The sequence below is a fragment of the Citrus sinensis genome, chromosome 2 (assembly GCF_022201045.2).
Source record: "Citrus sinensis cultivar Valencia sweet orange chromosome 2, DVS_A1.0, whole genome shotgun sequence".
Classification (NCBI taxonomy): Eukaryota; Viridiplantae; Streptophyta; class Magnoliopsida; order Sapindales; family Rutaceae; genus Citrus; species Citrus sinensis.
In genome coordinates this window covers 27979769-28007363 of record NC_068557.1, presented here as the reverse complement: position 1 = coordinate 28007363, position 27595 = coordinate 27979769, and the positions used below count along the sequence as shown (strand labels likewise).

At 33.7% G+C, this 27595-nt stretch overlaps 5 protein-coding genes across 8 annotated transcripts; 2 read left to right on the top strand and 3 right to left on the bottom strand.

The window, feature by feature from the left end:
* The first annotated feature begins 3330 nt into the window (after positions 1-3330).
* On the top strand, positions 3331-9217 carry LOC102630397 (phenylalanine--tRNA ligase beta subunit, cytoplasmic). Of its 2 annotated transcripts, none has more exons than XM_006468233.4 (20): positions 3331-3528; positions 3628-3683; positions 3773-3873; positions 3970-4099; positions 4182-4297; positions 4693-4759; positions 4978-5019; positions 5129-5170; positions 5276-5352; positions 5688-5814; positions 5894-6061; positions 6207-6335; positions 6425-6526; positions 6626-6757; positions 7371-7445; positions 7800-7907; positions 8168-8263; positions 8349-8432; positions 8776-8848; positions 8959-9217. In XM_006468233.4, exons 1-19 carry the CDS (start codon positions 3471-3473, stop codon positions 8842-8844), a joined length of 1779 nt encoding a protein of 592 aa, XP_006468296.1. In that variant the 5' UTR covers positions 3331-3470; the 3' UTR covers positions 8845-8848; positions 8959-9217. The 2 variants fall into 2 exon arrangements, with proteins under 2 accessions (XP_006468296.1, XP_006468295.1); XM_006468232.4 differs by having other exon boundaries at positions 3332-3528; positions 8776-8861.
* A 1260-nt stretch (positions 9218-10477) lies between these two features.
* LOC102631107 (hypothetical protein) lies at positions 10478-13282 on the bottom strand. Of its 2 annotated transcripts, XM_052434684.1 has the most exons (3): positions 12318-13282; positions 11067-11106; positions 10478-10887 (listed from the first exon to the last, which is right to left on the bottom strand). In XM_052434684.1, the coding sequence occupies exon 1, from the start codon at positions 13044-13046 to the stop codon at positions 12324-12326; it is 723 nt and encodes a 240-aa protein (XP_052290644.1). In that variant the 5' UTR covers positions 13047-13282; the 3' UTR covers positions 10478-10887; positions 11067-11106; positions 12318-12323. The 2 variants fall into 2 exon arrangements, with proteins under 2 accessions (XP_052290644.1, XP_006468297.1); XM_006468234.4 differs by lacking the exon at positions 11067-11106 and having other exon boundaries at positions 12318-13277.
* A 230-nt stretch (positions 13283-13512) lies between these two features.
* On the top strand, positions 13513-16617 carry LOC102631423 (DNA-damage-repair/toleration protein DRT111, chloroplastic). Its single transcript, XM_006468235.4, has 2 exons — positions 13513-14624; positions 16037-16617. Exons 1-2 carry the CDS (start codon positions 13776-13778, stop codon positions 16331-16333), a joined length of 1146 nt encoding a protein of 381 aa, XP_006468298.2. The 5' UTR covers positions 13513-13775; the 3' UTR covers positions 16334-16617.
* A 318-nt stretch (positions 16618-16935) lies between these two features.
* Positions 16936-18794, bottom strand: LOC102606818 (protein BZR1 homolog 2-like). 2 transcript variants are annotated; one of them, XM_006468237.4, is made up of 2 exons: positions 17865-18794; positions 16936-17607 (listed from the first exon to the last, which is right to left on the bottom strand). In XM_006468237.4, exons 1-2 carry the CDS (start codon positions 17990-17992, stop codon positions 17193-17195), a joined length of 543 nt encoding a protein of 180 aa, XP_006468300.2. In that variant the 5' UTR covers positions 17993-18794; the 3' UTR covers positions 16936-17192. The 2 variants fall into 2 exon arrangements, with proteins under 2 accessions (XP_006468300.2, XP_006468299.2); XM_006468236.4 differs by having other exon boundaries at positions 16949-17636.
* Positions 18795-18936: 142 nt separating this feature from the next.
* On the bottom strand, positions 18937-21419 carry LOC102607301 (uncharacterized). The gene is made up of 3 exons (XM_052434685.1): positions 21228-21419; positions 20701-20853; positions 18937-19277 (listed from the first exon to the last, which is right to left on the bottom strand). The coding sequence occupies exons 1-3, from the start codon at positions 21341-21343 to the stop codon at positions 19175-19177; spliced, it is 372 nt and encodes a 123-aa protein (XP_052290645.1). The 5' UTR covers positions 21344-21419; the 3' UTR covers positions 18937-19174.
* Positions 21420-27595: the final 6176 nt, after the last annotated feature.

Below are 27595 nucleotides of genomic sequence, written 5' to 3'. Positions count from 1 at the left end.
AAATTATAAAATTCTTCATTAAAAAGAACATGTGGAGAGAAAATTACTGGGTTCAAATAGGCATACACTTTGTATTATTAATTTTATTTTTTTATTTTGTTATCTCGATATAATTGATAATAATAAAATAATCTCTTTAAAGTTAATGATTTTATTTCTTGATTAACAATGATAATTTTAAATTTTTATAATATACACAGAATTGTATTGAATATAAAATTGATTCCCAAAATTAGATTTTGAAAAGCTACTCCTTCCTTTTTAAAAAAAATATGTTGTAGGATGAGATGATTTTGCCATAAGTGCTTTTTAAGAACATTTACTAACTATCAAAATTAGATTTTAATTTTTTAAATTCACTTTTGAGTCTCTCAAAAGCAATCTTAAACGACTTTTAAAATGATTTATTTTTATAGTTTATATATTGCTAACTGAGGTTACGATTTTCATTCTCAAATGCTAATAAAATTTGATTGTTTACATTAATTTAGGGTACAAAATTTGTATGACAATGAATGTATAAAAACTAGTATCATAATTAATCTAGCCCTAGATGCGACATTATTACATACTATTATTTGTCAAAGTGGTTTTTATTTTGTCATTTTATTTCCACCACATGATACTTGCCATAAATACCGCATACATGACAAATATGTTGTAAGGGCCTTTTGGTACGATAGATTGGAGTGAATGACTGAATTTAATTTTGTATTGATTTGTGTTTTTAAAAATAAATGTTTGGACTCGACTAATTAAACTATTGTAGGAGAAAATTAAAATACATAATTATTTTATTAATTATTGTTAACATATATGTTTCCATAATATTGATTTTGATTATAACAAACAAGATTAAGAATGATTAATCTTTTAAGCTCAAATTATTTAATATTCTTTTTAAATAAATCATTATTTTCACATTATAAATGTTTTATATTTAATGGAAAAATGATTTTATGAAATTGATTGTTTTTATTCTTTTTAAATAAATCATTATTTTCACATTATAAATGTTTCATATTTAATGGAAAAATGATTTTATGAAATTGGTTGTTTTTCAAAGTTTATGGTTTAATTGAAAGAATTTTGAAAACTTTGAAATAAACAAGTATTGCTTGAAATCTTGGTAAAGGACTTATTTGAAAAGTGTCATAGCATTTTGGGCTATACCATAATGTCATAAAGTTTTGGGATTAACAAAGCATTATTTAGAAATTCTGAAATTGGACCTATGTGCAAAGTTTCATAACATTTTGGGTCGTAATACAGTTTTATAAAGTTTTGGGGTCAAACTGTGAATTTGGAAAATATTTTACTGTAGCAGTTACTGTAGCAGTTACTGTAGAAAACGGCGATCCGACATCTTGATAACGGCTCGCCGACATCTAACAGAATTGAAGATTAGTCTCTGGACCTAAACGGCGAACCGACATGTGAGATAAACGGCTCGCCGATATCAACCAGTAGCCTCTGGACCTAAACGGCGATCCGACATCTAGTTAACGGCGATCCGACAATTTGAAAAATCAGCCCAACGGTCATATTGACCAGTCAAACGGCGATCCGACATCTAGCTAACGGCGATCCGACAGTGTGCAGAAAGTCAATAACGGCTAGTTTTCAGCTCCAACTATAAATAAGCTCAATCCAATTCAAACAAGAAAGTTTTCCAACGATCATCATTGAGCAAAATATTGAGAATACAACTTTCATTGAGCTTTAAATCTTTGTATTCATCTTATTCATTCACACATTGAGCTTTCACTTGTGATCAAACACATTGTGTGAGAGAGATTCATTTGTAATCTTTTTTTGTAAAATCAAGTTAAAAGATTGTAAGTGTTGGGATACACTTGGGTTAAGAGATTGGGGATAATCTCTTGTTGTAAAGGTCCATTGACACCTTGGAAGTCAATTGTAAACGTTTGAAGCCTTGGGAGGCTAGCTTAGTGAAATCCTCAAGCCCGGTGAGCTTGGAGGCGTGGACGTAGGCGGGGATTGCCGAACCACGTAAAAATCATTGTGTTTGTTTTCTCTTCCCTTACTCTTTTAATATTGTGCATGATTGAATTTATTATTTTCAATTTGATTAAGGCAATAGATTAAATTGTTGTGTGGTTTGCTTAGCTTAATTTTTAAAATCCCAATTCACCCCCCTCTTGGGTTGCCTAGTTAGTATTTCAATTATAAGATATTTTTAAAAGTAAATGAATAAATAAAAATATATCCAAAATTTGATACATGACTGCATCACATAGATGACGTGTTTATAAATGTTTGTGAAATGTGCATGACATGACATATATTTTTAAGTGCTAAATTAAGTTTCCACATAAAATAAGAAAATAATTAATTTGTCTTTGGTTATTTAGGTAATTTCAATTAAAAATACATTTTATAATGATTTTTGAGGGTGTGAAAAGACTTACCCGATATACAATATATAGTTAAATTCCAATACAACTAAAGCCTAATGAAAATTTGAAATATACAATTAGGGATATCAAAAATATCCATCTAACTCAGACATAAAATGGATGCGAGTCAGGAAGGGCTAGACCTAAGCTTTCCTTGATAAGCCCAAGGACTAGCTCGAAATCTATATTTTATAAATAAAAAAATCATGAAATATATATTATTTTAAATAATTATATTTATTTAATTAATCTACTACATATATATTGAAAGTTCATACTTCTAGCTTTAGAGGCAAGTAATCCAGGTCAGGAAGAAGTTTGACTGTTGGGATAGGATCATATTTTATTCTAAGCACTCTACGATTAATAAGAGTCCTCGGGTTGGATAAACAATTGAGAAAGGAGTTCTTATCATATTTTCAAGCCCAATTTCATTAAAATAAAATTTAGAAATTATAAAATAAATTTAAAATAGGTAATATTATAAAATATAAAATTAAGATTTTTAAATCCAGCCCATGTGATAAAAAAAAATATGTTTGGACCACATTCGAAAATTGCCATGAACTCTTGCCTTGCTTAACATATATGTAAATATGTGTGCGCGTGTGGGTGTAATAATTGAAGCTCAACTTAACATAATAATAAACTCTCTTTAGAGAGACTTGAACCCTCTCCATCAAGTGCCAAACAAAAAATAATTGAAAAAAAAAAAGAACCCATTTTATTCATGCCAAATATTAGATTTAAATTTGTAAAAATGATAACAAAATCAAATGGGTTATCGTTTTTTTTTTTTTCTTTCAGAAAACCAATTTATTGCTTTGATGTAAAGAGGCTTTATTTTTCCATAATAAAAACAAAAGAAAAAATTACGGGTTAATGGTGAGTTGGTTCAGGAGCCAACCCGGATCCGCCAATTTGTAGTTCTCATCATACATACGACGCCAATGTTGTCGGATTCAGCATCCAATCAAATCGATAGGGTTTTTACAAATACGCTTCTTGTTGCCCATCGTTGAAGAGAGACAAAGAAAGAGAGACGCTACCATGCCTACAGTGAGCGTGGGCAGGGATCGTCTATTCGCCGCCTTAGGGAAATCCTACAGTGAGCTTTCGCTTAACCCCTAATCCAACTTCGATCATCAAAATAGACAATGTATCCAAACTCCACTGACTCTTCAATTTTCACATATCTTTTTTGTAGCAAAAGAAGAGTTTGAGGATCTGTGCTTCTGCTTCGGAATCGAGCTCGACGATGTGGTATGTGTTGCTGAATCTGTTTATCTTTTTAGCTGCTTGCTGTATCAGTATATAACATTTTGTAAAACTTACTCGTAATTATTAATTAGACAACTGAAAAAGCGATCATTAGAAAAGAGAAGCACTTAGATGAAGAAGGAGACGAAAATGATGAAGAAGTTATTTACAAAATTGAAGTTCCAGCCAACAGGTATTCTTTAAAGTCAATATATAGTTAGAAGAAATCAAAATGTGCTGTCGTTTAGGGAGCTATAACTTATGAATTCTCTCTATTCCTTTTGTGCAGATATGATTTGCTTTGCCTCGAAGGGATTGCTCAAGCTCTCCGTGTTTTCAACAAGCAGCAGGAGATACCTAAGTACACACTCTCAGATGTCAGCAAAGACTCCATGCTTCAAATGCATGTGAAGCCTGAGGTACTAGTTAATTGGTTATTTAATTTTGAATACTCTTATGTTCGTTTCACACAGTGATGTCACTCATATTTGCTCCTTGCAGACATCTTCAATTCGTCCATATGTCGTTTGTGCTGTTTTAAGAGACATCAGTTTTGATGAAGCTAGTTATAACAGCTTCATTGATCTTCAAGATAAGCTTCATCAGAACATTTGCCGGTAATATATGTGGCTTATTATTTTGCTCTCTATTTGTGGCTAGTCCTTGCTTTTCTATATATCTGTTTGTGTACACTTGCCGGAGCAGTTGTTACAATGTGCTTCACTTTGGGGCTGTAGATATGCCAGCCTCAAAATAGAAACCATGCTTGAGCTTTTTGATCTATCATTTATATGCCACTGCTTGTTCCAAGGTTTTTCATCATTCTTTGTTATTTGTTATTGTTTCATATCTCTTTATTTGTAATGATAAATGTCTCTATACTCTGTATTGATTGATATTGGTTTGATAATGATTTGTTGGACCTCATTTCCTCATTTCTTTCCTTATTCAAATGATTCTTTAAGTAATTTTGGTTCTTTTAACTAATATCTATGCATGCATCTTGTTTTAGGCGAAGAACCCTTGTTGCAATTGGTACTCATGACTTGGACACGTTACAAGGCCCTTTCACGTATGAGGTGGGCCTCTGCAATACTTGTTCTTTCTATTAAACTGAACTGAAAATAAATATCTCTTTTGTATTTGGTTTTTTGGACATGTCTGATGTTGGATTAATGATTGATATTAGTGAGATCATTTTTTTTTTTTGAAGCCTCCTATTTGCTCAAGGGAATAATTTAAAAAAAAAATGAATGGACACATAATGATTAAGACTGATTTGCCTCTTTGTTTCCAGGCTTTGCCACCATCACATATAAATTTTGTGCCACTGAAGCAGGTAATTTTGAATCTGCCGTGGGGGTTCTTTCATGAAATCTATTTTTGCCCTTACAGTTTACATGTAATGTTCTGCCATAATTGATTATTTGTACTGTTCTGTTATGTAGACAAGGGACTTCACAGCCGATGAGCTTATGGAGTTTTACAAAGTGAGATATAATTAAGACTTCTTTTTTGCTGCACACCATTGGAATCTTTCAGTATAGCTCTATGCCTGACCTTGATATGTGTTCTTCTATGGCTATATTTTGCAGTCAGATTTGAAACTGAAAAAGTATTTGCACATAATTGAGAATTCTCCTCTGTACCCTGTCTTATATGATCAGAATAGGTACGATGTTACTTGAAAAATGCTGATGTGATTATCATTACCATGTTCATTTATCCTATTAACTAAAGCATTCTGTGACAACTGTTGATCCTTTCATTTATTTTCTCTTTTTATTTATCAATGTAAAATTTGTTACTTCTAAATTTTGAGTTTATACCCTTGCTTCTAATTAGTATATCTTAGCATAAGTTATGATTAACGGTGTCTCTTTTCCCTGATGTCTTAAATGAGATTTTATGTTTTCCCTAAATTTCATAGGTTTTATCCTTTTTTTTTTAACTGCCATGAGTTTTCTATGTTTTGGAAAGTGCTTATTACCTTTCTGCCTCTGATAGGACTGTTCTGTCATTACCACCAATTATTAATGGGGCCCATTCTGCAATCACCCTAAAGACAAAGAACGTGTTCATTGAATGTACTGCCACTGATTTGACAAAGGCCAAGATTGTTTTAAACACAATGGTAAGAGTTGCTTTTGCCTACTACTTTGAATTTCTCAGCGATTGGCAGTTGATGGCAGATTAATTTTCCTGTCTCTTAGGTAACAATTTTTTCTGAGTATTGCAAGAGAAAATACCAAGTGGAACCAGTTGAAGTGGTTTATGCTGATGGGAGGTCATATGTTTATCCTGATCTGTCAGCCTACAATATGGAAGTTTCTTTGTCATATATTAATCATACAATTGGAGTCTCTTTGGAGGCAGAAGAGGTAATTTGTATTCCCGTTTTCATCATTCCTTTCCATTTTATTGTTCCATGAAGTATTAAACATTCCTCTTTGTTTCTGCTCCATTCAAGTAATTTTGAACGTAATACATCCTGCAGAAATGATATCATCTTTTCCTATCCCTCAGGTTACTAGTTTATTGAACAGAATGCAATTGCATGCAGAGCGATCTGCATCAGGTAATAATCAATGGAATATAAATGTACTTGTTCCTCCAACGAGAAGTGATGTTCTGCACCCATGTGATGTTATGGAGGTATTGATACTGATAGACACAGCTATTCAATGCATCTCCGAAGTTCTCTGAGCTAGTTGGTATATCTAAAGGCATATTTTCCTTTTTAGGATGTTGCAATTGCTTATGGGTACAACAACATTCCTAAGAGAAAGCCTGCATCTGTGAAACCATTGGCCTTAAACGAGTTTAGTGACCTTATGAGGTTGGAGGTACAGAAATGAGAGTGCTTCAGTTAATAAAAAGGCTGCACCTTCTTGATACTTTTATTTTTTTCTTCATTGCATAATTTCCATGGTATTTCCTTTCAGATTGCAATGAATGGATTCACGGAGGTCTTGACATGGATTTTATGCTCTAGCAAAGAGATTTCAACCATGCTTAATCGTCAAACTGACGAATCAACTGCTGTCGTTGGAAATCCTCGTACATCTGATTTTGAGGTTTTTATATTATGCTGTGCTCTGTTCATATGTACATGTGCACGTGCACACAAACACTCATATGCACTTGCTGTTGTCAAAAATATAAAAATTTGTCATCTGAGCTCTGTTTTGAAATATCGTGGAACTTTCACAGTTGTGTGGGACATTCAAAGTTAAGCGAATTCATTGAAAAATGAAAAAGGTTTATGGTCACTTAAACTGCTAGAGTTGAAATAGTCTTGTTGTGTATTAGAAACCAGTAGTCTATTTTCTGCATGTTTAATTTATTGTACTCATTTGTCTTTCTCCTATTCCTTTTGGATTTTCCTTTCTTTTTCTGATAAGAAACTCAGTATGTATTAATTATAAAGATTTAAAACAGAGAGTGGACCTGCTGTCCGCTAAGAAAACAAAAGGCTAAGACTGTTTGTGATATACAAAAGTATCCAATCGCCACTATACAAGGCTAAAATCAGCTATAGCTCCCAATCTCAAAACCCCATACCTGTTTAGATTATCCTTTCTGATGTGCTTCTCTTGAAGAATGTCATGAACTAGTTTTTCTTTGTCTCTTTGTAGGTGGTATTAACTTATTTGTTCTTTGTACTTATTGCTTCATCTGTTGTCACAGGTTGTTAGAACGACCTTGATGCCTGGTATATTGAAAACCATTGGACACAACAAAGACCATCCAAAGCCAATAAAGGTAACTTTGGCATTTTTCTCGTGGCAATCTGTCATGTTGAGTGTCGATGTGATTTCTGCTCGTTAGATGGAGTAAGATACGTTTGCTAGCTTTTATTGTGTGATGGAACTTTTATTGTTGCAATTTGAATTAAACAAAAGCTGGATTGATACACCGGGGAAATTTTGTTGCTAAAAGGGGATGCATAGGTCGTACAAATCTCTTCCTTTGCTTTCTTATACTCAAACATGCAAAGATATCTTTTCTGATGCATTAATGCATACATATGTTTGTGTGTCTCTGTCATGATACCCGGGTTTCAATTCATGGTTTTGCTAGAGGAATTTTTTCCTGATATTTATATTTTTGTTCTAGATTTATGAAGTGGGTGATGTAGTACTGTTGGATGAGAAGAAGGATGTTGGTGCATCATGCCGTCGCCGACTAGCAGCCCTTTACTGTGGTGCCAATTCTGGGTTTGAGGTAATATACCTCACTGTGCTCACTAAAAACTTTACGTGTGAGTTAAATAATTGTTAATTGTCTTAAAACTATGGTAATGCATAAAGGTTAATTCTTCTATTGTAGATCTTTAATGTTGTTATTCTATTTATTAATCGAAAGTATTATAACACTATTAGTTTTTAGTGATGCTTTCTTGCCTAAAATGATCAGCATGTCTATGGAATATTTTATCATTAGCTAATAAAATGATTGGACATCTTTATTATAATTATCTGCAGCTGATTCATTGCCTAGTGGACAGAATAATGGAGGTCATAGGGACACCTTTTGTTCCAGTTGGTGATGATACAGGGTACTACATACAACGTTCAGATGTAAGTGTATTTTTTTATGCTGCCATTTCTTTGTGCAATCCTTTGACCTGTTTCTGATATTGATGTACTTGCTGTATTGATGAAGGAGCCTGAGTTTCTTCCGGGTAGACAAGCCAGCATTACTCACAAGGGGAAGCATGTTGGCACTTTTGGGATTGTGCACCCTGAGGTAATGTCATCTTTCGAACAATCCCTCAAAAATATATCATATGTGGATTAATCTTGCTGTATAATAATTAATTCATATCTATGATCACTTTTACTACAGTCTTCTATGTGCCGATTTTCATGTTATATTGATACTGATTATTTTATTTTTGCTGATCTGTGATTGGATGCTGGTTATATACTCCCAAATTCAGCTGTCGCTGTACTAATTTGATTGGATCATTTTTTTGCCTTTTTCCCCCAAATTCTAATTTGTTGCTAATGGAAGTGGGACTCATTCCATTTGAATTCAGGATTTTGGTTAGCTATCAACTTATTTTTGTTTGTTTAATATGGTCTTTCAGGTTTTGAACAATTTCGACATTTCTGATCCATGCTCCTTCATGGAAATTGACATTGAGAATTTTTTGTGATGGTGTGAGTGATAGATGTAAGTCCTTTATTCCATTGTGAGTTGGTTTTTATTGCATGAGTGCTAACAGGAATTTCCTTTGTCTTCACTTTTTTTTTTTTTGTGGCATTTGCAGGTTTCTTGGCATTGAACCTTCAGTGATTAATCCGTCAAGTTTTTATGGTTTTGATTTTGGTCTCTTTTTTTTTTTTTTTGAGAAGGATTTTGGTCTCTTACTTTAACAAGCTTAAAGAAAAGATAAAAATACACATTCTTACTGGAAATTTTGAGAGTTAACAGTTAAAAAGTTGGTGCACAGTTTTTTTTTATGATGGAATGTAAAATGTATCATTTTAAATCATATGAAATTGATGAATTTTTTTCCCGTTTTTAAATATTTTTGTTGCTTGTGTTTTCACAGTGTTGCCTTACACCGGCGGATTATCTCAAACGTCTAATTTCACCTAGACGTCTTGAATTTTTTGTTATATGAACCTGGTCCGTGTGATTTCAAACATATTTGTTAGTTAATGACCGACCTTTAGTAGCGTTAATTGAATAAAATGTTGTAGATTTAGGTAGGAATCATGTGAGGATCAACTTCTTTCTTTCGTGGAGGCAATTTTCTCAAATAAATAATGTTACTAGATTTTTCAGATTCTCATTTATGTAAACTGAATCTAGTCGTGAGAAGAACTCGTATGAGATTTACTGTATGAGTCGGAAAATTATCGATGTGACGAAATGAATATTTAGCGTTTCAGCTAAAGTAAATAATAATTCAACAAAATTTAGATCTATTTAATATTAAGGTTAGATTGCAGCAGTAATTTTTAAGATACAACATTAAAATATTTACTAACATTTATTACGGCTTGGAAAGTAAGAAAAATTTACAATATTTTAACTTTTTTATTAAAATTATTATTTAAATATGTTATTTATTATACATTATTAATTTTCGTTTTAGTTGTTCTGTCTACAGTAATTATACCTTAACAATTATAATATCTAAATATTAAATCGGATCTTAAGAGTGCGAACAAGAAGAAAATTATTTCATTTATACTAATATTAAATCGGATCTTAAGAGTGCGAACAAGAAGAAAATTATTTCATTTATACTAATGATTATAATGTTGTTGAGAAACAATGCTTGCATTTCAATTGATGGCTCTCTGATTCTAAAATCTAAAATAACCAAGAGTACTTTGAAAGAGCAGGAATGGGAGATCAATCCTAAAATCTAAAGAGAAAATTTGAGAGAATCGCATTATTCAATGTACTTATTTGCGATATTCCTCCTTCAAATATGCATTTTTTAAAATAAAATATTCAAGTAATAAATTAAAAGCTAACTTTTAAGTCGCTTTTAAAAATAATTAATCAAAGATCCTATTTGATGTTGACATTAGATAAGCATAACTTAAAAATTATAATATTAAAATATTTAATATACACTAACTGCTGTAACTTAAAAATTAAATTATTTTGATCAATTACTTTTATGATAAAAAATTATAATATCTTTGTTATTTTTGTTAAACTGTAATTTAAAAATCATGTTTACTATACATTATTAAGTTTTGTTTCATAGTTATAATTTTCTTTTCACAACAGCTGCAGCTTTAAAGTCCCAACAGCTCAATACTAAATAAGGCCAAAAAATAAGAAAATTTTATTTAATAGGAATTCATAGGAGAGCACAGTGCAGGAGAGCCCTCCATTATAGAGTGCGGAGAACTCTCAATGCTTCTGAGCAGACATCCAGCCAAATGTGGAGTCAGATATGCATGACCAAATTTTATTACCGCTGCAATTTCTACATAACAATCGAAGGTTAGCAATTGTCAATGCCAAAAAGTGTAAAACAGGTCGGATAACAAAAACTAACCCACACCAAAAAGGGAAAGGAAGCTAGTGTTTCTGATTTCAACAATACTATCGTTGCATTTTCATTGGTGCTAGAAAAAAATCTTGAGGCGATGAAAGAAAGCATTTCAACCACAAGTGATAACATTCATCCAGCAATTTGAGTAATCTAGCTTTCCAGCCATAGCTTTCCCTGCACCAAAAGAAATTACATTTCAACCACAGAGCAGTTTAGTAGTTAAGCTTTAATGTTCTTCAAATTTTGAAGTACTTTTTGCTTCATGCAGATAAGTATTGTAAGAACTAATTAGTAAGGACTACAAAAGACCTTTGGAAAAAAGAGCGCAAAAAGATACAGGGAAACTACTTTACCATGAAACTTAAATCATCAAAGGCTGTACCTTTCTGTTTCCTATAAAAAAAGTTAAAAAAAATAAAAATTTAGGGCCGTACCCTTATCTAATAAAAAGTCTGCAAGATCACTAGTGCTGTTTAAACATCTGCCATTAATCATACATGACTTGCTACAATTTAGTCATCTCATTTTTCCAATAGGGATGGGCTTTCTACAGTTCTAATAATATCCTATATTAGCATGACAGGTGCTAAAGAAGGCAAGAGTTAAAAATTTCAAATAAGTCTAGGGCCAGTGTTGGATGTTAATGGAAAAAAACTAAAGCAAAACATAAATATACAACTCAAAAATCACGTCTTTGTCCAAACAACAAGGTTATTATGAATATACAAATTTAAATTACATAAAAAAAACATGATGCTATAAGTTCTGAAAATTAGGAATTTCAGAGTTTAGATGTGTAGGGAATATAGGTTTTAAATTTGATTGGAGTTTCAAAAGAATATTTATGACTTTAATAAAGGTTTAAGTTATGATCGATGCAAGACATAATCAACATGCCATGAACCAGAGAGAATTCTAGAATCCAACAAAATGTTCCCAACTGATGACAAGGCTCACATGTTTAGCTACTATAAATCAACATGACATTCCTATAATAGTCAAGTCCAACTATCTTTAATGGTCTTAGGTCTACTGAACATGAATTTAAAAAAAAAAGAAGAAGTAATTGCAATTAATAAATAACAAGGGTATGTTCCTTTATTTTTGCCGGAACACTGCAAAGAATAAAGTTTATCTGTTGATTGCCTCTAAACTCACAATCGCACTGTAAAAAGACCCTAGAAATAAATTTGAAACATAGTGCGTGCCTCAATAGAGGGGTAAAAACATACAAAACCCAAAAAAAAAAACTATGCTTTCCTATAACAATCAGTATTTACAATGAAACTTGTAAAGCAGGTAGGAGGGGAAAAAAAGAACTTTTAACAGTTGATTGAAAAAACAATACAACATGTCACCATGGGTAGTGTTTACTACATAACTCATTTTAGCTGGATATTTATCATACATCTTTTGGTTTTAATTTTTTAGTTTCAAAGAATGACTAACAAATGAGCATATAAGTTCCAAGCATATTGCATTCAGCAAAATCAAGGGTTGATTTTGCCATAAACCTATTAACGATATTACTGAATCCAATATCAACAATCGCTGAACAAACATCAAATTCCCACCTCAAAACTAACACATAGACAACACCTTACCTTCAATCATCTCATCTTCTCATTCCCAGAGCTCCTCCTTGTAGCCTCCCTCACCTTCTCCATATATCCTTCAATAGGTGGTGTAAGAGTTGCCATAAACCTATTAACAGGGAAAGGAGTCAAATCCGGCACCAAAGCGGCCTTCTTCAAATCCTCCGGCAACGCCTCAATAGCCTCCTTCTTCAACCTCAAAAGGGTGGATTCAGCCGCCTGTCTGGCCCTATGTCTCCTCATCAAAACCCTACTACACTCCTTTGCAAGCCTCTTTCCATCTTCAGCAGTCAACTCATACTTAGGAATCTTATCAGCATCAACTAATCCAAGGGAAATCAAGTCCATCCCAGGGGTTCCCATTATCATAGGTTCATCACTAATACCCATCGCCTGTTTTCCTCCCTTTTTCAAAATGTCAATCTCTCTCTGTCTATCTTTGCTGATTAGCCCTAATTTTTCTCTCTCAATTTCACGTTTTTTATCTTTAGGAGTTAAGAATCTTACAGGGGTTGGCGCGTTCAAGCATTGGTCGTACAAGCGCTGCTTTTCATCTGGGGCGTGCGCTTTTGCTCCTTTGGCCGGTGATGAGCCCTTCTTTGTGGTGATTTTTGAGCGTTTCAGTTGCTGCCCCGCTTTCATCTTTGCTTTCCCTTTTGGGGTTCCGCTGGCAGAGCATTTTTGGAGGAATTGATGACTCAGGTACTCCAATGGTTTTGATTTTGTGATTCTGAACATAGTGGACTGAAGATAGAAGAAATTAGAGTGAAATTGAGAGTGTTTTGGGAATTTTCTTTTTCTTTTTTTTTTTAAACCGGGTTTTGTTCGGGTGCTCGACTTCTTTAGAAAATGGTGCAACCAGCAAAGTAAATGGGGCTCTCAGTCTCGCAGAGCTTAGTGGGCTAGGGTTTTAATGGTACAGTGATTCTTTTCTTTTAAAGAGACGCTTGTAAATTGATTTTGGGGATAAAAGAAAATGGGTGTGTAAATTGTTTTGTGAAAAAAAAAATGAATTTTTAAAAATTTGAGTATATGTCAGTATGTCGGTAATTAAATTGAAAAGCAGGTTATTTAGCAATGAAATAATAAAAATTTATTTGACATTAATATTTCAAAAGAAAGTAAAGGAACGTTTACATATATATAAGTATATAACTATCTTAAACTTTTTAACATAAAAAAATAATTTGATATAATCTCCACTATTTTTAATTATATTTAAATTTGGCTACTAACGGAGTAATTGGCAATTTTATTTACTGAAAAATTTACAGTATTTGTTTGTTTTCGCCAGTCCCTTCTTCTCTGTTCGTCTCTTCTTCTTCGTAGGTAGTGTCTTCTTCTACCTCAGCTCGAATCTCATCCGACAACCCAAACAACAAAACAAAATCAGCCTTTTAATTCCCCAAAATCCAATTTCGGAATTCAAATTCCCCGGGATTTAGCCATCAAAAGCCACGTTGCGAAATGCTAGGCGGGCTGTACGGAGACCTACCTCCACCCTCCGATGAGGACAAACCCACCAACACGACCACCACCGTCTGGTCAAGCAGTGCCAAGATGGCCCCGCCGACTCTCCGAAAACCCTCGTCAATTTTCGCGCCACCACAAACCATCCTCAAGCCCCAATCCAAACCCAAAACCACCCAAAATTCTCTCCCGACTAGACCCCATTCCTCACCGGCAATCGCACCTTCCCCGGACGACGCGGCAGCGCTGCCGCAACCGGCATTGGTCGGCGTCACTTCGACCGTAATCGAGGAGTACGACCCCGCTAGACCGAACGATTACGAAGATTACAGGAGAGAGAAGAAGAAGAAAGCGGTGGATGCTGAAATTAGGAGAGAACTGGAGAGAAGAAGGCAAGAGGGAGAGGAAAGGGAGAGGAGAGAGAGAGAAGAGAGAGAAAATGCTTCAGCTTCGAGGCTAAATATGTCTGGGGAGGAGGCGTGGAAGAGACGCGCGGCGATGAGCAGTGGGGGAGTGCCACCGAGGTCGCCATCGCCTCCTCCCGTAAATGTTGAATCAGGAGGAGGGGGAGGAGGGTTTACTATAGGGAAGTCGGAGACTAGTGGGCTGGGACTTGGTGCGGGTGGCCAGATGACTGCTGCTCAGAGGATGATGGCGAAAATGGGCTGGAAGGAAGGGCAAGGGCTTGGGAGACAAGAGCAGGGGATCACTACGCCGTTGATGGCCAGGAAGACGGATAGGAGAGCTGGTGTGATTGTGAATGCTAGCGAGAACAAATCAGAGAAGAAGGTTAAGAGTGTTAACTTCAATGGACCTCCTACTCGAGTTTTGCTGCTTCGGAACATGGTATGGATTATGCAAACTGATGTGAATATTGTTTGTCATTGTATAATTGCATTTGCAAACTGCTAGCACGATGACAGCTAAGATGCAATAAACCAGTGTTGTTGATTCAGGGTTCATGATGATGTTCTTGAGGATTGAGCAAGATTTGTGTGATTGCTTGTTATACAGTGTCGAGGCTATTGCTTTCTCTTGTAGGGTCTTTCATTGTTTATACTAAGGTTTATATTCTTTCTTCAGAACATAAATAACATCATTGGTTGCAAGGTTATTATTTCAATGTAGAATTAACCGTTAATAAGTATGACCTTTGCTATGAAATCATTGCTATTTGCCGGACTAACATTTTGAATTTTCTCATGGGAAACAATTGTCTTCTACTCTGCAATATTCACTTTCTTGTTTATTTATCTGGGGAAGGTTGTAGTGTCCCACACTTCACCATTACTAAATTTCAGTGTAATATTTTTGGTGAGAGACTGAATTGTATCTTACTCTTCAGAATCTGGCAGTATCTTGTATTTGGTGGGAAGTAGTTCTTGGTATAAAAATATTTCCATAGATGTAACTTATTTCCATAGCCTTAACATTGATAATGGAGAGGTATTGGATGTTTGTAGTTTGTGTTTTGGGTTAGTAGTTGCCCTCTGAATTATCAAGAATGTTGACTGGGTTTACAGTTGGTGGTCAAGTAGGTTTGTTCCTTGAACACCAAAAGGAACAAGGAAATGGGTTGAGGAAGGGAGAATATTCAGAAATTACTCACCACATGCAGGACATTTACCAATATTTTGTTCCAGTTTGTTCAGGATAATGGTAATAAAAAGGAAAAGGCGACATCTAGTACATTTAAATATTGAGAAAATTGAACTGAAATAGCTGCATTTTGTTATTCTTTTCTACACAGCTAAATTACACTCCTGAGAGTCAATGCTTGTAGTTGCTAATTTTCACTTGTGTATTGGCAAGTGCATCCTTGGAAAATTTGCTTTTCCATAAAGATAAGTACGATGGAAGATTGGACTCAGGTTTTGGTAGATTTTTTTTTACAATTTTCTTTGTAGTTCGTCTTCTTTAACTAAACAAGGGTTGTTGGTTTATGGACTGATTGTCTTATTGATGTAAGCCTACTTTTTTGTGGATATATGTTTAATCCTGAAAAAATTGGAGCTGCCTTCCTGTATGACAGATATATGGCTGACTTCCATATTCTTGCTGATCTCTTAGTTATAGTACCCTCTATGCTGAAATCCATTTGAACTTGTATGAGCTAGAAGATGAGGTTGGATCTGACTGTCAAATCAATAATATTTACATGAACTTTATTTATTGTCATCATCTTTCACATCTGTGATTTTCATACCTTGTTGGGTGAAATGGAGATGAAATCTGACCATCATGCTCTCTTCGTATAGGTTGGTCCTGGTGAGGTAGACGATGAACTAGAAGATGAGGTTGGATCTGAGTGTGCCAAATATGGAACAGTCACGCGGGTTCTCATATTTGAGATTACGGAGCCAAATTTCCCTGTTGATGAAGCTGTCAGAATCTTTGTGCAGTTTGAGAGGTCAGAGCAAACAACAAAAGCGCTCATTGACTTAGATGGTCGGTTCTTTGGGGGTAGGGTTGTCCGTGCTACATTTTATGATGAGGAGAGGTTTAGTAAAAATGAGTTGGCACCGCTGCCAGGAGAGATTCCTGGTTTCACGTGATGAGGACGAAACTTCTAAACTCGAGGTAGTGAAGTTTCGAGGAAATTTAGAAAGGAATAAGGTTTGGTTTCTCATTTTAACATTTTGAGAGTTCTTTTAGCACTGTTGTAAGTAGGCATTCAAACCTGGAGTAGCTGTTTTCTTCTTTGGGCAGTTGGCTCAAATTGTGCTTGTAACAATAACAATTAACCCTGTTGTTGCATGATGGGATTATTGTTACATTCATATGAACATCCAGGCCATTTTTTGTCTGCTCGTAATCTATTCTTTGTTTTATTCTGTCATTTAGATTTTACATGCTAGACATTTGCACATTATTGTTGGAAAGTTATTCCTCCCCCCCTTCCCCCCCTGAAATCCAATTCTTAGAATTATTTCCTTCTACGATGATTAAATAATGATATGAAAGGTACAGGCCAAAACGAAGAGAGGGAAAATTTTCTTATTTATCATTTAATTTTCAAGTGAAAAATTGTAGGGTTGGACTTTATTTCACATCTTTAGCTAAAAATTTTGAAGGTAAATTTGTTTGTTGTTACTAGGGATAAGCTAATAGCAAAAGAGCATAATGAGAAAAATGATGGCATCAAATTGACAGATTGTAATTATAAAATAAAAATAAAAGTATTTTGATATAGCATATACGAGAAATTGATCATCCACTTACTATTAAGACACACCATACAAAAATGGTTCATCACATCATTTTTTGAACCTATTGAATTTTCATAACTTGGCAATAAATCCTCCCATTTTATGCACCTATTCTTCGGCTTGTTCTTTTATAATAAATTAAAATAAAAACAAATTAGTATATTTATGTAGTTTTCTGATATATTCTAATGATGAGACAATAAAACTAAGAAAGACGACGCAGAGGTGAGCTGACAGGTGTGTTCTGATTAGACGCCTTCGCCTCCAGCAAGTTGTAAAACTGCTGCTGTTGATGCTGCATTGCTAGCGTCACAGCTGCCGGATCACCACCGTGGACGGCGGAAGAGGTGATTGTGGTGGTAGCGATCGAACTGGTGGTGCTGGAGTGGGGGCCACGAGTAAGTGCATTGCCGTAAATGTAGAGCGCGAGTGGAGTGTCAGTTGAATAGTAAGGTGACGTGGAGAATCCACCGGCAGCAAAGTTGCTAGAGTTGGTGCTGGCATTGGGGATGGGTTCACCTCCGAGCGACGCGTGGCGTGGGGAAGCCGTGGTTGAGCTATCTCCTCCACTTCCACCACCACCACCAATAACGACGCTGCTACCTGTAGTAGGCGTTGCGCTGCCACAAACATGGCATTGATTCATAGGCTTCACACATTTACAAAAAAGAAAAGGAAAAAAATGAAAAAAAGGGGATGTAAAAGATTGAATCTTTAGTGCAGAAACCCATGAAAGGAAACAACTTTCTATTTTATTTTCAAAGCGACCAAGACCAGCCAATGAATCAATAAACTAAAAGAAAGAACGAATATTATTTATTTGGAATTTGGAAAGACTAAAGAGAAAGAAAGGGAGAAAAGAGAGGTGATCACTTACGAGTCTGGCACGGTAAGTGGTGCCATCGGGCTCGACGACCCAACCAGCTTCCTGGGCGAGCTGACGCAGAACTTCATTGATATCAGCTCTTGGAGAAAGATGATAGCCTCCCCATTTTCTGAGCCCATGAAAGATCTTTGTAGTGATGGCCCTCCTCTGTCTCTCTCTCAACTTCGTCTTCTCTTTTTCACCCTCGCTTCTACCTCCTCCGCTTGTTGCTGCTGCTTTCATTTTTCTCCGGCTTGTTTCTTTTCTTCTTCTTCTTTTTCCTCCCCCCCGAAAACTGTTAATTCAAACTCAACTCTATTATGCCGTTTGGTGTTCTGTTTTTCTTTTGCTTCTCTCTGCAATGTTATTGGTTTATATGTCTCTTTTGCATGATATAATGCGCAGAGAAGGTGAAAATTGTGTGTTTTGTTTTGTGTTGAGTGAGAGAGAGAGAGATCAGTCACAGAGAGTGTGTGTGTGTTCAAGCGCGTGAGGATTAGTTATTTTGAAAATTAATTAGCTGGCGGCTTACGAGCAGTAAGTAATCTTGACGATGATGATGGTGATGGTGACGGGATTGGGATCTCTCATCTCTCAGTTTCAGCTCTGACTCTGACACAAGACTACGAGATCTTTGGATGATCACACCCCACACAGAGTCAGAAGAACGGAGAGAGTTTTAACTTTGTTTAATTATTTTGCTCTCTTCAATATTTCATTGCTCATATTATTATCCATGCCTAAACTAAAATTAAAAATAAAAGTACGTAGTAAATACGGTGATACAATAGTAAACCAAATTTTGACTACCACTTCAAAATTTTCAATCAAGTGCTTCCCTATGACTGCGACCGCGAGACAGCAAATAATGAGTTGATAGGCTACCACAGCTAGAAATGATGCTCTTTGCTGCTCTGCATTCAATTCAAAACGAAATGCTGAGTTGGAAGGAAAGGAACCCCAAGGGCTAACGCTATGAAGTTGTTGTTTTATGCTTTTTCCTTCCTTGATTGCTCTCTGTTTTTACAACTAATGAAAATGATCGGCTCGAAAGAGTGTGCTGAAGCACTGACACTAATTGAAATTATGGAGGGCAACCGACCAGTTCTCTAGAAATAGAAAGCATATAATTCACTTTACAAAAGAAGCACCCAAAGGCCGCAAACTGTTATTCTACACCAGGGAAATTAGGCCAAGTAATCTTGGCTAGGGCCTAGGGGCAAGCATATCTCATATGTAGTTGCAGTCTCAAGTCTCAACGGTACATAACACATCATCTACTGTTGAAATCATAAAAAAACTTGAATCATATTGTGCTGGAATTATTGAGGCATTTCAAGGTCCGGTCTCCGGTCAAGTGCTTCTATTGTTGACTCATCTGGAAATGCATCTGGATAAGTAGCAAGGATCTTTGCCTTCATGCTCCTGATAAGATCAGCATTCACCAAAAATTGCAAATTGAGTTACCAATTTCATTCTAAATCAAAGCCTAAGATTACTGTGAAACACTGATGGGGCAATTCAGAAATAAAACAACATTTTAAAATCAATTGCAAATAGGAAGGTGCCGGAAGGAGACTAGACGGTTTCACTTCATGATCAAATAGTAAAGTTGTTAATTCTAAGAAAATACCGGTGTACAGAAAATTTTATTTCATTTGGGTGCAGGGGACCCAATGGGAGGCAAATGATTTGGATCCACCCGCAAGGGAAAGCTATTATTCATCTTTTTCAAGGAACAAACATGTTATAACAAGTACATGAACAAAAGGCAACAAAGGAATAAACTTATGGAAAGTGCCTCGACCAAAGCCTGAACAAAAGAGATGCAGTTGCCTATGCAACAACCATACAACAAACAGACAATTATAAGCAATCTCTATGACTTAAAAGTTATACAAACATTTGCATATAATTACACATTTTTGTTTTAGATTTTTACATTCAAGCCCTTAAAACCCGTAATAAGTTCCTAGAAGTAATGAAATTTTCTTAAACTCAAAAGTTGGCTGACCTAAACCGGCCAGCACACCAGACATTTTTTTGTAACATATAACTAGATTCATCAATACAAGTAATTTTTATATTTCATTTTAGATGAATACTTTCTGGCCGCAGTGCGTATGGTAACATGTGTGACAACTGAAGACTATTTTTCACAAAGTTTGCACCACAATGCAACAATTCCTCTGAAATGAAAACTAGTTTTATGAAGCAGTTCTTCTTTGGCCATTTCCACAAAGAACTGACATGGTATATCAGTTAACTGGTTGTCACTGGCTACTTGTAGCTCCAGTTGTTCAGCTACTACCAGCTGGCAAAGCATGCCAAAGAGTTACAGAGCCCAATATAAATGTTGAGAAGTAAAAGCAATATGCAGTTTGTAGCTGAGAATGAGGCACTTGCACCAAATCCAAAAATGTAAAAAGAATATTAATGCAGACCATATAGATACATGAGAATACAGAGACTCAGTGCAAGACATCCCAAAACTAACATGTACTTCCCTCAACTAAATCCGAGACAGTGGGCTGTTTTGTGAAGCTCTTCATCGACATGCCAGCATGTATGACCAATCAATATTGATACAGATGACATCCCAACAAATATTTTGAATACAATGTAGCCATTCAGAAGCAGATATAAAACATGCAACTATAACAGTTCATTACATAAGACCTAAACATGTTAGTGCATCGTACATACAATATCCAAATATCACGGGATGCAACCTCAACAACACTTTGCTTTGAAGACAAATCTACAAAATAAATTACAAATATGAACCACATATGGACTATGCAGTTTAACAAGCAAAAATAAAATCAATAGGACACTCTAACAATACCTTAGCTTCTGAAATATGTAATCCAGGTCCAACTTCATATACTTCAAGAGACGCGTATTTCTCGAAAAATCACCAGCAACTTCTGCAAAACAATTCTCTGAATACTCATTAAAATGAGACATGACAGCATTGCTGTCCTGCAACCTTCCCAATCTGCAATTTAGCACGAACAAGAATATAATTTCAGTCGAAGACCCAAACTTGAAACTCCAGAGGCAACTAAAATCCATAGACAACAATTGCTCCGCCTCGATTATGACCTCCACAAATTAATTGTTTTATTTATACGATTAAAACAAAGCTTCCAATTTGTATGCAAAATCGGGCTTCCTCGGTTGGTTCATAATAATTTTGACCATTAGTAATCTATACTATAATTAATCTGTTTCAAACGCACATGAAAAATATTTATAAGAAAAAAAATGGTTCATAAATGTCAAGTCTCAAAGTAAAATCTGTCGGCTGTAGAGACAAATTCAAAAGAGAAGATAGAGCGAGGAGAGATGGGGGGGGGGGGGGGGGGGTACATGAGATACTGCAATTGCTTGAGCGAGTCCAAATCATCTCCATTGATTAGGGTTTTCAATTCACGAGACACTTCTTTCGATGCTGCTCTTCGCGATTCTTCCTCCGACTCTGCCATTGCTGCTGCTGCTGCATACCATCAACTGAGGGGGATTCAAGTGGTGTTTTTGTTTCTGTCTGTAACGTCGTGGGCATTTTCGTCTTTTGGTCCAAGAATTGTGTCTTTTAATATCTATTTCATAATGTTTTGCCGTTGTATTAAGATTGAATAAATTTACAAAATCATCCCATTTATGCGCTGGCAATTTATTCCTCTATTTTTGTTTATGCCGATTTATTAAATACTTTTTTTGGATTTATCAATTACTTATTTACCTGCATTTCAATTTTTTTTTTAAAAAAGTTTTTGGTGTATAAAATTGGGGGATTGCCACTTTCCCCCTTATAGTAATCAACATATACTATTTACCTCTCTACTATTTTTATAATGGCCAAAAACCCCCATGACAGCATAAGTTTATAATATTACCCTTATTTTCAACTACTTTTTTATTTACATTTATTATAAATTAAATAAATCACATGAATAGAAACTAAATAAAAAAATTAAGTATTAAAAACAAAAAATATATGTTTTGATGTGAGTAAAAAAATTAATAATAAAATTTTTTTCTTGTAATTATTTATTTTGTGAATATTTTCTTATAATAAATATTTTGTAATATTTTAAAATTAAATGTAAAAATTATAGGTAAAATATTTTATTATTTATCTTATAATAAATTTTTATTTGTCATTCAAGTTTTCTTATAATAATTTTCTTATATTTTTATTATAAGAAAATCTTCACAAAATAAATAAGTACAAGAAAAAAAATTTATTAGTAATTTTTTTGCTCATATCAAAATATATATTTCTTATTTTTAATGCTTAATTTTTTATTTTGTTTCTATTCATGTGATTTATTTAATTTATAATAAATATAAATAAAAGATTAGTTGAAAATAAGGGTAATATTGTAAACTTATACTATCAGGGGGGTTTTTGACCATTATAAAAACAACAAGGGGGGAAATTGTATATGTTAATTACTGTAAGGGGGAAAGTGGCAATCTCCCGTATAAAATTATGTCATATTATATAGTGTGAGATTAACCATTTTTTTGTTCTTAACGAACAGTTAATGATGGCTAACGGGACTCGGCCCACTAAATTGGTGGGATGTGCCTTGCCCTTTTTTTTTTTATATAAGGGCCTGGCATGAGCCTCTCGTGCTGTGCCCAAAAAAATCCACCAATCTTTTTATTTTTATTTTTTTCTTTTAAGTTTATATGTCTAATGTATCTAAAAAAGTACACGTGCTTAATATATTTTATTCAAAACCGACGTGTTTGGCGTGTTTTTTTTAAGCTTATCAATCTAATAATAACAATAATTTCATAAGTCATAGTAATAATTAATGAAAAATAAAATTACAATCGTAGAATAACAATTACATCTAATTTTATTTGAACTATTAATATTATAATTGTATTTGAACTCCATTAAATGAAAAATGTAATTTTTAATTTATCATAAAAATATTTTGTTCATAATTTTATTTTTTGTGTATAAATATGAAAAATATTTCATTCACAAATGAAACATATCTATATTAACTATTAACTATTAACTGAGTTATGATTTCATAAATAAAATATTAATATCGTAAAAATTTTTATTTATCATTTATTAAAATCATGATATTTATTTAAACTATGACTTAAATTAATTTTTAAAAACCTATGCTAAAAATATATATTAAATAATTTAATTTCAAAATATTTGTAAAATCATAACATTTTATATTTACTTTTCATTAAAAAAATTTATTTTAATATACTTTCGCCCATGTGCTATTGATGGCTCACGGGTCATGTGCTAGCCCACCAATAAACTTGCTTATTAAGTGTCTTTTCGCGTGTCGTGCTTTGACACATCTCTTCGTACTTAAAATTTTAGGCCCAACATGACTCACATGCGTGCCGTACCGTGCCGTATGCCCGACTAAAACATACTCGTGCCGTACTGTGCTGTACGAACACGGCTATGTGCCACCTGGGCCATTGGCCATCTTTACCAACAATTTGCTGCAAGTCTCCCTCGTTCAGTCGTTCTTAATTAACTTTTACTTTCACGAATGAATTTAAACCATCATAACTGTAACCAAAAGATCTATCGAGGTATTAATTAGTTGGCAGAACTTGCTATGTAGGTGGAGGTTTGTTACGTGGCTGTTGAGGAGTCCTATTCGTCAGGGTTGTTATAGTCAAAATAAATCTTTAGTTATTATTTACTTGTAGAAGTGGTCCATTAAGTCAGCATTTGTTGCTATTATTCAGCTGTGTCTTTGTTATTTTCTGTTAAAGTCTTTGTATAAATTCAATCCAAAGATGAATAAAAGGAGTAGATTAATTTTCTTCAAAGTTCAACTAGTATTGGAGGCCTTGGTCTTCCTCGAAATAGACCAAGTTCAGTTGTTCATTTTCAGCTGATTTCTACAATAGAGAAACAAAAGAAAACGATCCTGGAAGGCTTCGACTCCTTACACAAACCAATTACAAGGTCAGTTACGTTGGCACGTAACAAGGTTACATTAGAAAACATACATCATAGCAATAAGTTTAAAGATATACATTTTTTATAAATGTTATAAATGTTATTATGTGTCTCTCTCTTTGATGTCATTAAAATTTTAAATGCTAACACCATTTAATATAAATACATGTTTTTATTGAAATCATATGATCAACTGCGCGAGAACCCACACATATATTTGTCAGAGATCGATAACAATTAGATAAGTTGAACAATTAAAAAGAAAATTACAAATTCTAATGCAGCATATTTTATCTTATAACATGATTAAACATGCATTTTTTTTTAATTTATTCTTGATTTTAACACAGCGAGTGCGTGACAATGCTCTTTCAATTTATATTATTTATTTGCTTAAAGCCGGTGCCAACCTTTCCCCTGGCTTGATGGTTTTATTCTTAGAATATATTGTCAAGATCTTGGGTTCAAGGATTGGTATTAGCGTCGCCGTTGATGATGGTGAAAACGAATGATGATGATAATTGAAATTGTTATGGCATTAGAGGTATTCTAAAATACCTTTTTTTCCCCTATGGGTTTCTACATAAAAACGAATTGATCAAATCCTGTTTATACAATAGTTTAAAATTTAATTAAAAATTCTTATTAATCTCAATGGTCTGGAGTTTTCTAAGTGGTTCAAAAAAAATCTTACCATTACATTTGTCTCATCAACTACAAGTCTACAACTAAGTGGTTCTGCTCCACCTAAAATCATGCTGCAACAAGACTTTGGCTGCTTGTTGATTTCTAAAATTCATTCAGTTAAGGACGACGTTCGTGTATGAGATTCAAATTTATATGTTTATAAAACCAATTTCCAGTCCACGGTTAAACCACCGAACCTCTTGACAGCTTGATGGTTTGGTACTGGTAGCGTACTTACTGCCGACGTCCGGGTTCAAGGGACAGGGATTGCTTTCGTTGATGACAATAATAATAATAAATAAATAATAATCGGTTAATTGGAGGTATTTTAAAATACCTTTTTTAGCTTTTTCCCTTCGAGTGCACAAATATGTTTCTAAATTTAGAAAATGGAATCTCCAATCTCCTCATAGAAGTGGGCTTAACCAAAATATTATAATAGGGCTAATCAAATCAGGCCCCATTCTTTCTCAAATAATTGATAATAAGGATGAACTTATTACATAAACAGGGTTATTATTTTTCGCGGACATTTACATTTATAATTTATTTGGGTTTAAGAAGAAAAAGATTAGCGGCTCTACGTTAAAGACCGCCCAGATTTCGAGCTAAAATAGTTCACTAGATAAGACCAGGCCCAGATGTACTAGTTTGATCCTAAAAAGTTTCATTTTTAATATTTTTTTTTTAATTTATAAATATCTAGGAATTCTCTAAAGAGGAATAAAATGTGAGTTCTCTAACATATTGTAGATAGTAGTAGTAGTGCTAGAACACTCTAGGTTTTGTTAGAAATGTGAGTTCTCTATGTCATGATAATTTTTTAGAGTATAAGATTTTAAAACTAAGTAGAATGTGCAAAACTTCCCTATAAATAGGGCTTGTCACTTAGCATTTCATTTAAGCAGCCCAAAAAGCAATTCCAATCATTATAAAGCTATTTTATGGTACATCCACTATTGTGAATAATACAAATTCTCTTTAGCTCAATTGCTATCTTCTCTTTGGCTCTTTCACAAGTATTTTAACTTAACTAGCCGAGGAGTTTAAGACTCGCTTAACAACTTTCGAATAAAATTTTTCTAAGTGCCTGCATGAGTGTGCTGCGGTAAATACTCATCACATGACATCTAGCTATTTTCACCTAATGTCTTTTATGTTTTATCAATAACATAGAAAACTATGAACCGAGACCCCAAACTTACCAAACAATTGCTATTCAATTGGTTTGGTACTTCAAATTCCCTCACCGTGTGTGCATGATTTAATGAAACTAACTTTACTAAATGTTGAAAATGAATTATTAATTTAGAGGTATTCCAAAATAACTTTTTTTTTATAAAAAAAATCATTTAAAAAATATAATTTAAGTAATATTATTTTATAAAACAATTAATTGTTTAATTGATTGATAAGTATAATTTTTGTTCCTCAATTTATTACAAATAATAAATAGTATAGTAGTCATGAAAATCAACTTATGAGTTATAAGATATTTTATTATAGTGCATGGGAGATAACTTCCAAGAATATATCGCCAATCATTCATAAAACATACTTCAGTTTTATTAAGAAAGATATTAATCAAATGAGCGGCATCACTCTACTTATGGATGTGTTGAGACTTTTAAATTATACTTGTTGTGGAATAAAAATTATAGATACGTACTAAGAAAAAGTTCATGAAAGTTGATAAATATTATTATGTAAACTTTGAATACAAATTTTTGTTTAAAAAATAGAAAGTTAAAAAAAATTATATATATAAAATAAAAAACAGTTGCCACAGCCCAATTGCTGGATAGCAGTCCTGAATAAACTAATAGTCGAATTATGCCCTAGCGTAGTATGTATCTTTCTTTTTTGGAGAGCCATTACTGTTACATTTTGGACCACAATCAATAGGGATGGGCACAGTTCGGTTCGGTTCGGTTTGGTTTAGATCGAGATTAAGTAAAACCGATTAAAATCAGATATTTTATAAAAAGAACCGAATACAATAAATAACTGAACATGAACAAATCCATTTGGTTCGAATTTTTCAGTTTTGAGCCTATTGGACCTATTTTCAATTCTAATTTTTTAGCCCATTGAGACTCATTAGTGGAATAATTTTTCTCAGCAATCAGTTCATCATAGTTTCATTACAAATACTAATAATAAGCACAAAGTATTTAAAACACATTTATCACAGCTGTCTTACTAACTACTACTAACAAAATATGAAGTATGAAGATTTAAGAATACAAATATAGACTCTAATGCTCCATCTAAATAAACATAAAGTTGTAAAGAAAAATAAAAATAGCAATAATTACAACACAAAATAAAAATAACAATCGTGTGTGAGTAGGTTTATTGTAATCATTTTGCATAGCCAATTAACATACAACACATTTCATGTTTTGGTAAAATTACAAAAACATTTCCGTTCTTCAGTTCGGATTTCGATTCACTCAGTTATTCGGTTCAACTGAGTGAACCAAAATCCAAACCGGTATTTCAGTTTTTTCTTATAAATCGAATATTTGAATATTTATAAAAATTAAAATCGATGCGAACTCGAACGGATCCACTGGTTTAGTTCGGTTTTTCATAAGCCTCGGTTTTTTTTGCCCAGGCTAATAATCAATACGATCCACTACTTAGTGTAACTATTTGCAGTTCCAGTGCCTTATTAATTATTTTCATGTTTGTTAATGAAAACTTGCATGTTTATTACAATAACCAAATATGTTTCTATTTATATTTTTATCTGGTCTTATAAGTTTAAAGGCTTTGCTTCACCCAAAAAAAAAGACAATATAACGAGACTTGAGTAATTCTTTTTTCTTATTTTTTTTGGGTATTTTATGAATAAGTTATATCTTCTTTGGAAGAACCATGGCAGCTTTCCTATCTTTATGGTTTTGCACTTGGATTTTAAAATACATTCTCTTTTGGGTTTTGTTAAATTTTAATTTTACTTATATTTTAACAGTATTATGTTAAAATGTCTCTTTTATTCATTATGCTATTAGCATAATAGCCAAACTATTAGTAACTTTAAACCCCTTTAATATTATGTCACGATACAATTAAAGAG

What these genes read in the sequence shown, in the direction of transcription:
- LOC102606818 (XM_006468236.4), bottom strand. Translation starts at nt 18,095, where the DNA reads ATGAAAGCAGCAGCAACAAGCGGAGGAGGTAGAAGCGAGGGTGAAAAA. An exon ending in CCACTTACCGTGCCAGACTC is followed by an intron (nt 17,637 to 17,864) that starts GTAAGTGATCAC and finishes AAATGTGTGAAG; the next exon opens with CCTATGAATCAATGCCATGT.
- LOC102631423 (XM_006468235.4), top strand. Translation starts at nt 13,776, where the DNA reads ATGCTAGGCGGGCTGTACGGAGACCTACCTCCACCCTCCGATGAGGAC. An exon ending in TTTTGCTGCTTCGGAACATG is followed by an intron (nt 14,625 to 16,036) that starts GTATGGATTATG and finishes CTCTTCGTATAG; the next exon opens with GTTGGTCCTGGTGAGGTAGA.
- LOC102630397 (XM_006468233.4), top strand. Translation starts at nt 3,471, where the DNA reads ATGCCTACAGTGAGCGTGGGCAGGGATCGTCTATTCGCCGCCTTAGGG. An exon ending in CTCGTACATCTGATTTTGAG is followed by an intron (nt 6,758 to 7,370) that starts GTTTTTATATTA and finishes CTGTTGTCACAG; the next exon opens with GTTGTTAGAACGACCTTGAT. An exon ending in GTGCCAATTCTGGGTTTGAG is followed by an intron (nt 7,908 to 8,167) that starts GTAATATACCTC and finishes AATTATCTGCAG; the next exon opens with CTGATTCATTGCCTAGTGGA.
- LOC102607301 (XM_052434685.1), bottom strand. Translation starts at nt 21,343, where the DNA reads ATGGCAGAGTCGGAGGAAGAATCGCGAAGAGCAGCATCGAAAGAAGTG. An exon ending in AAGCAATTGCAGTATCTCAT is followed by an intron (nt 20,854 to 21,227) that starts GTACCCCCCCCC and finishes GCTAAATTGCAG; the next exon opens with ATTGGGAAGGTTGCAGGACA. An exon ending in TACATATTTCAGAAGCTAAG is followed by an intron (nt 19,278 to 20,700) that starts GTATTGTTAGAG and finishes TGATCTTATCAG; the next exon opens with GAGCATGAAGGCAAAGATCC.
- LOC102631107 (XM_052434684.1), bottom strand. Translation starts at nt 13,046, where the DNA reads ATGTTCAGAATCACAAAATCAAAACCATTGGAGTACCTGAGTCATCAA.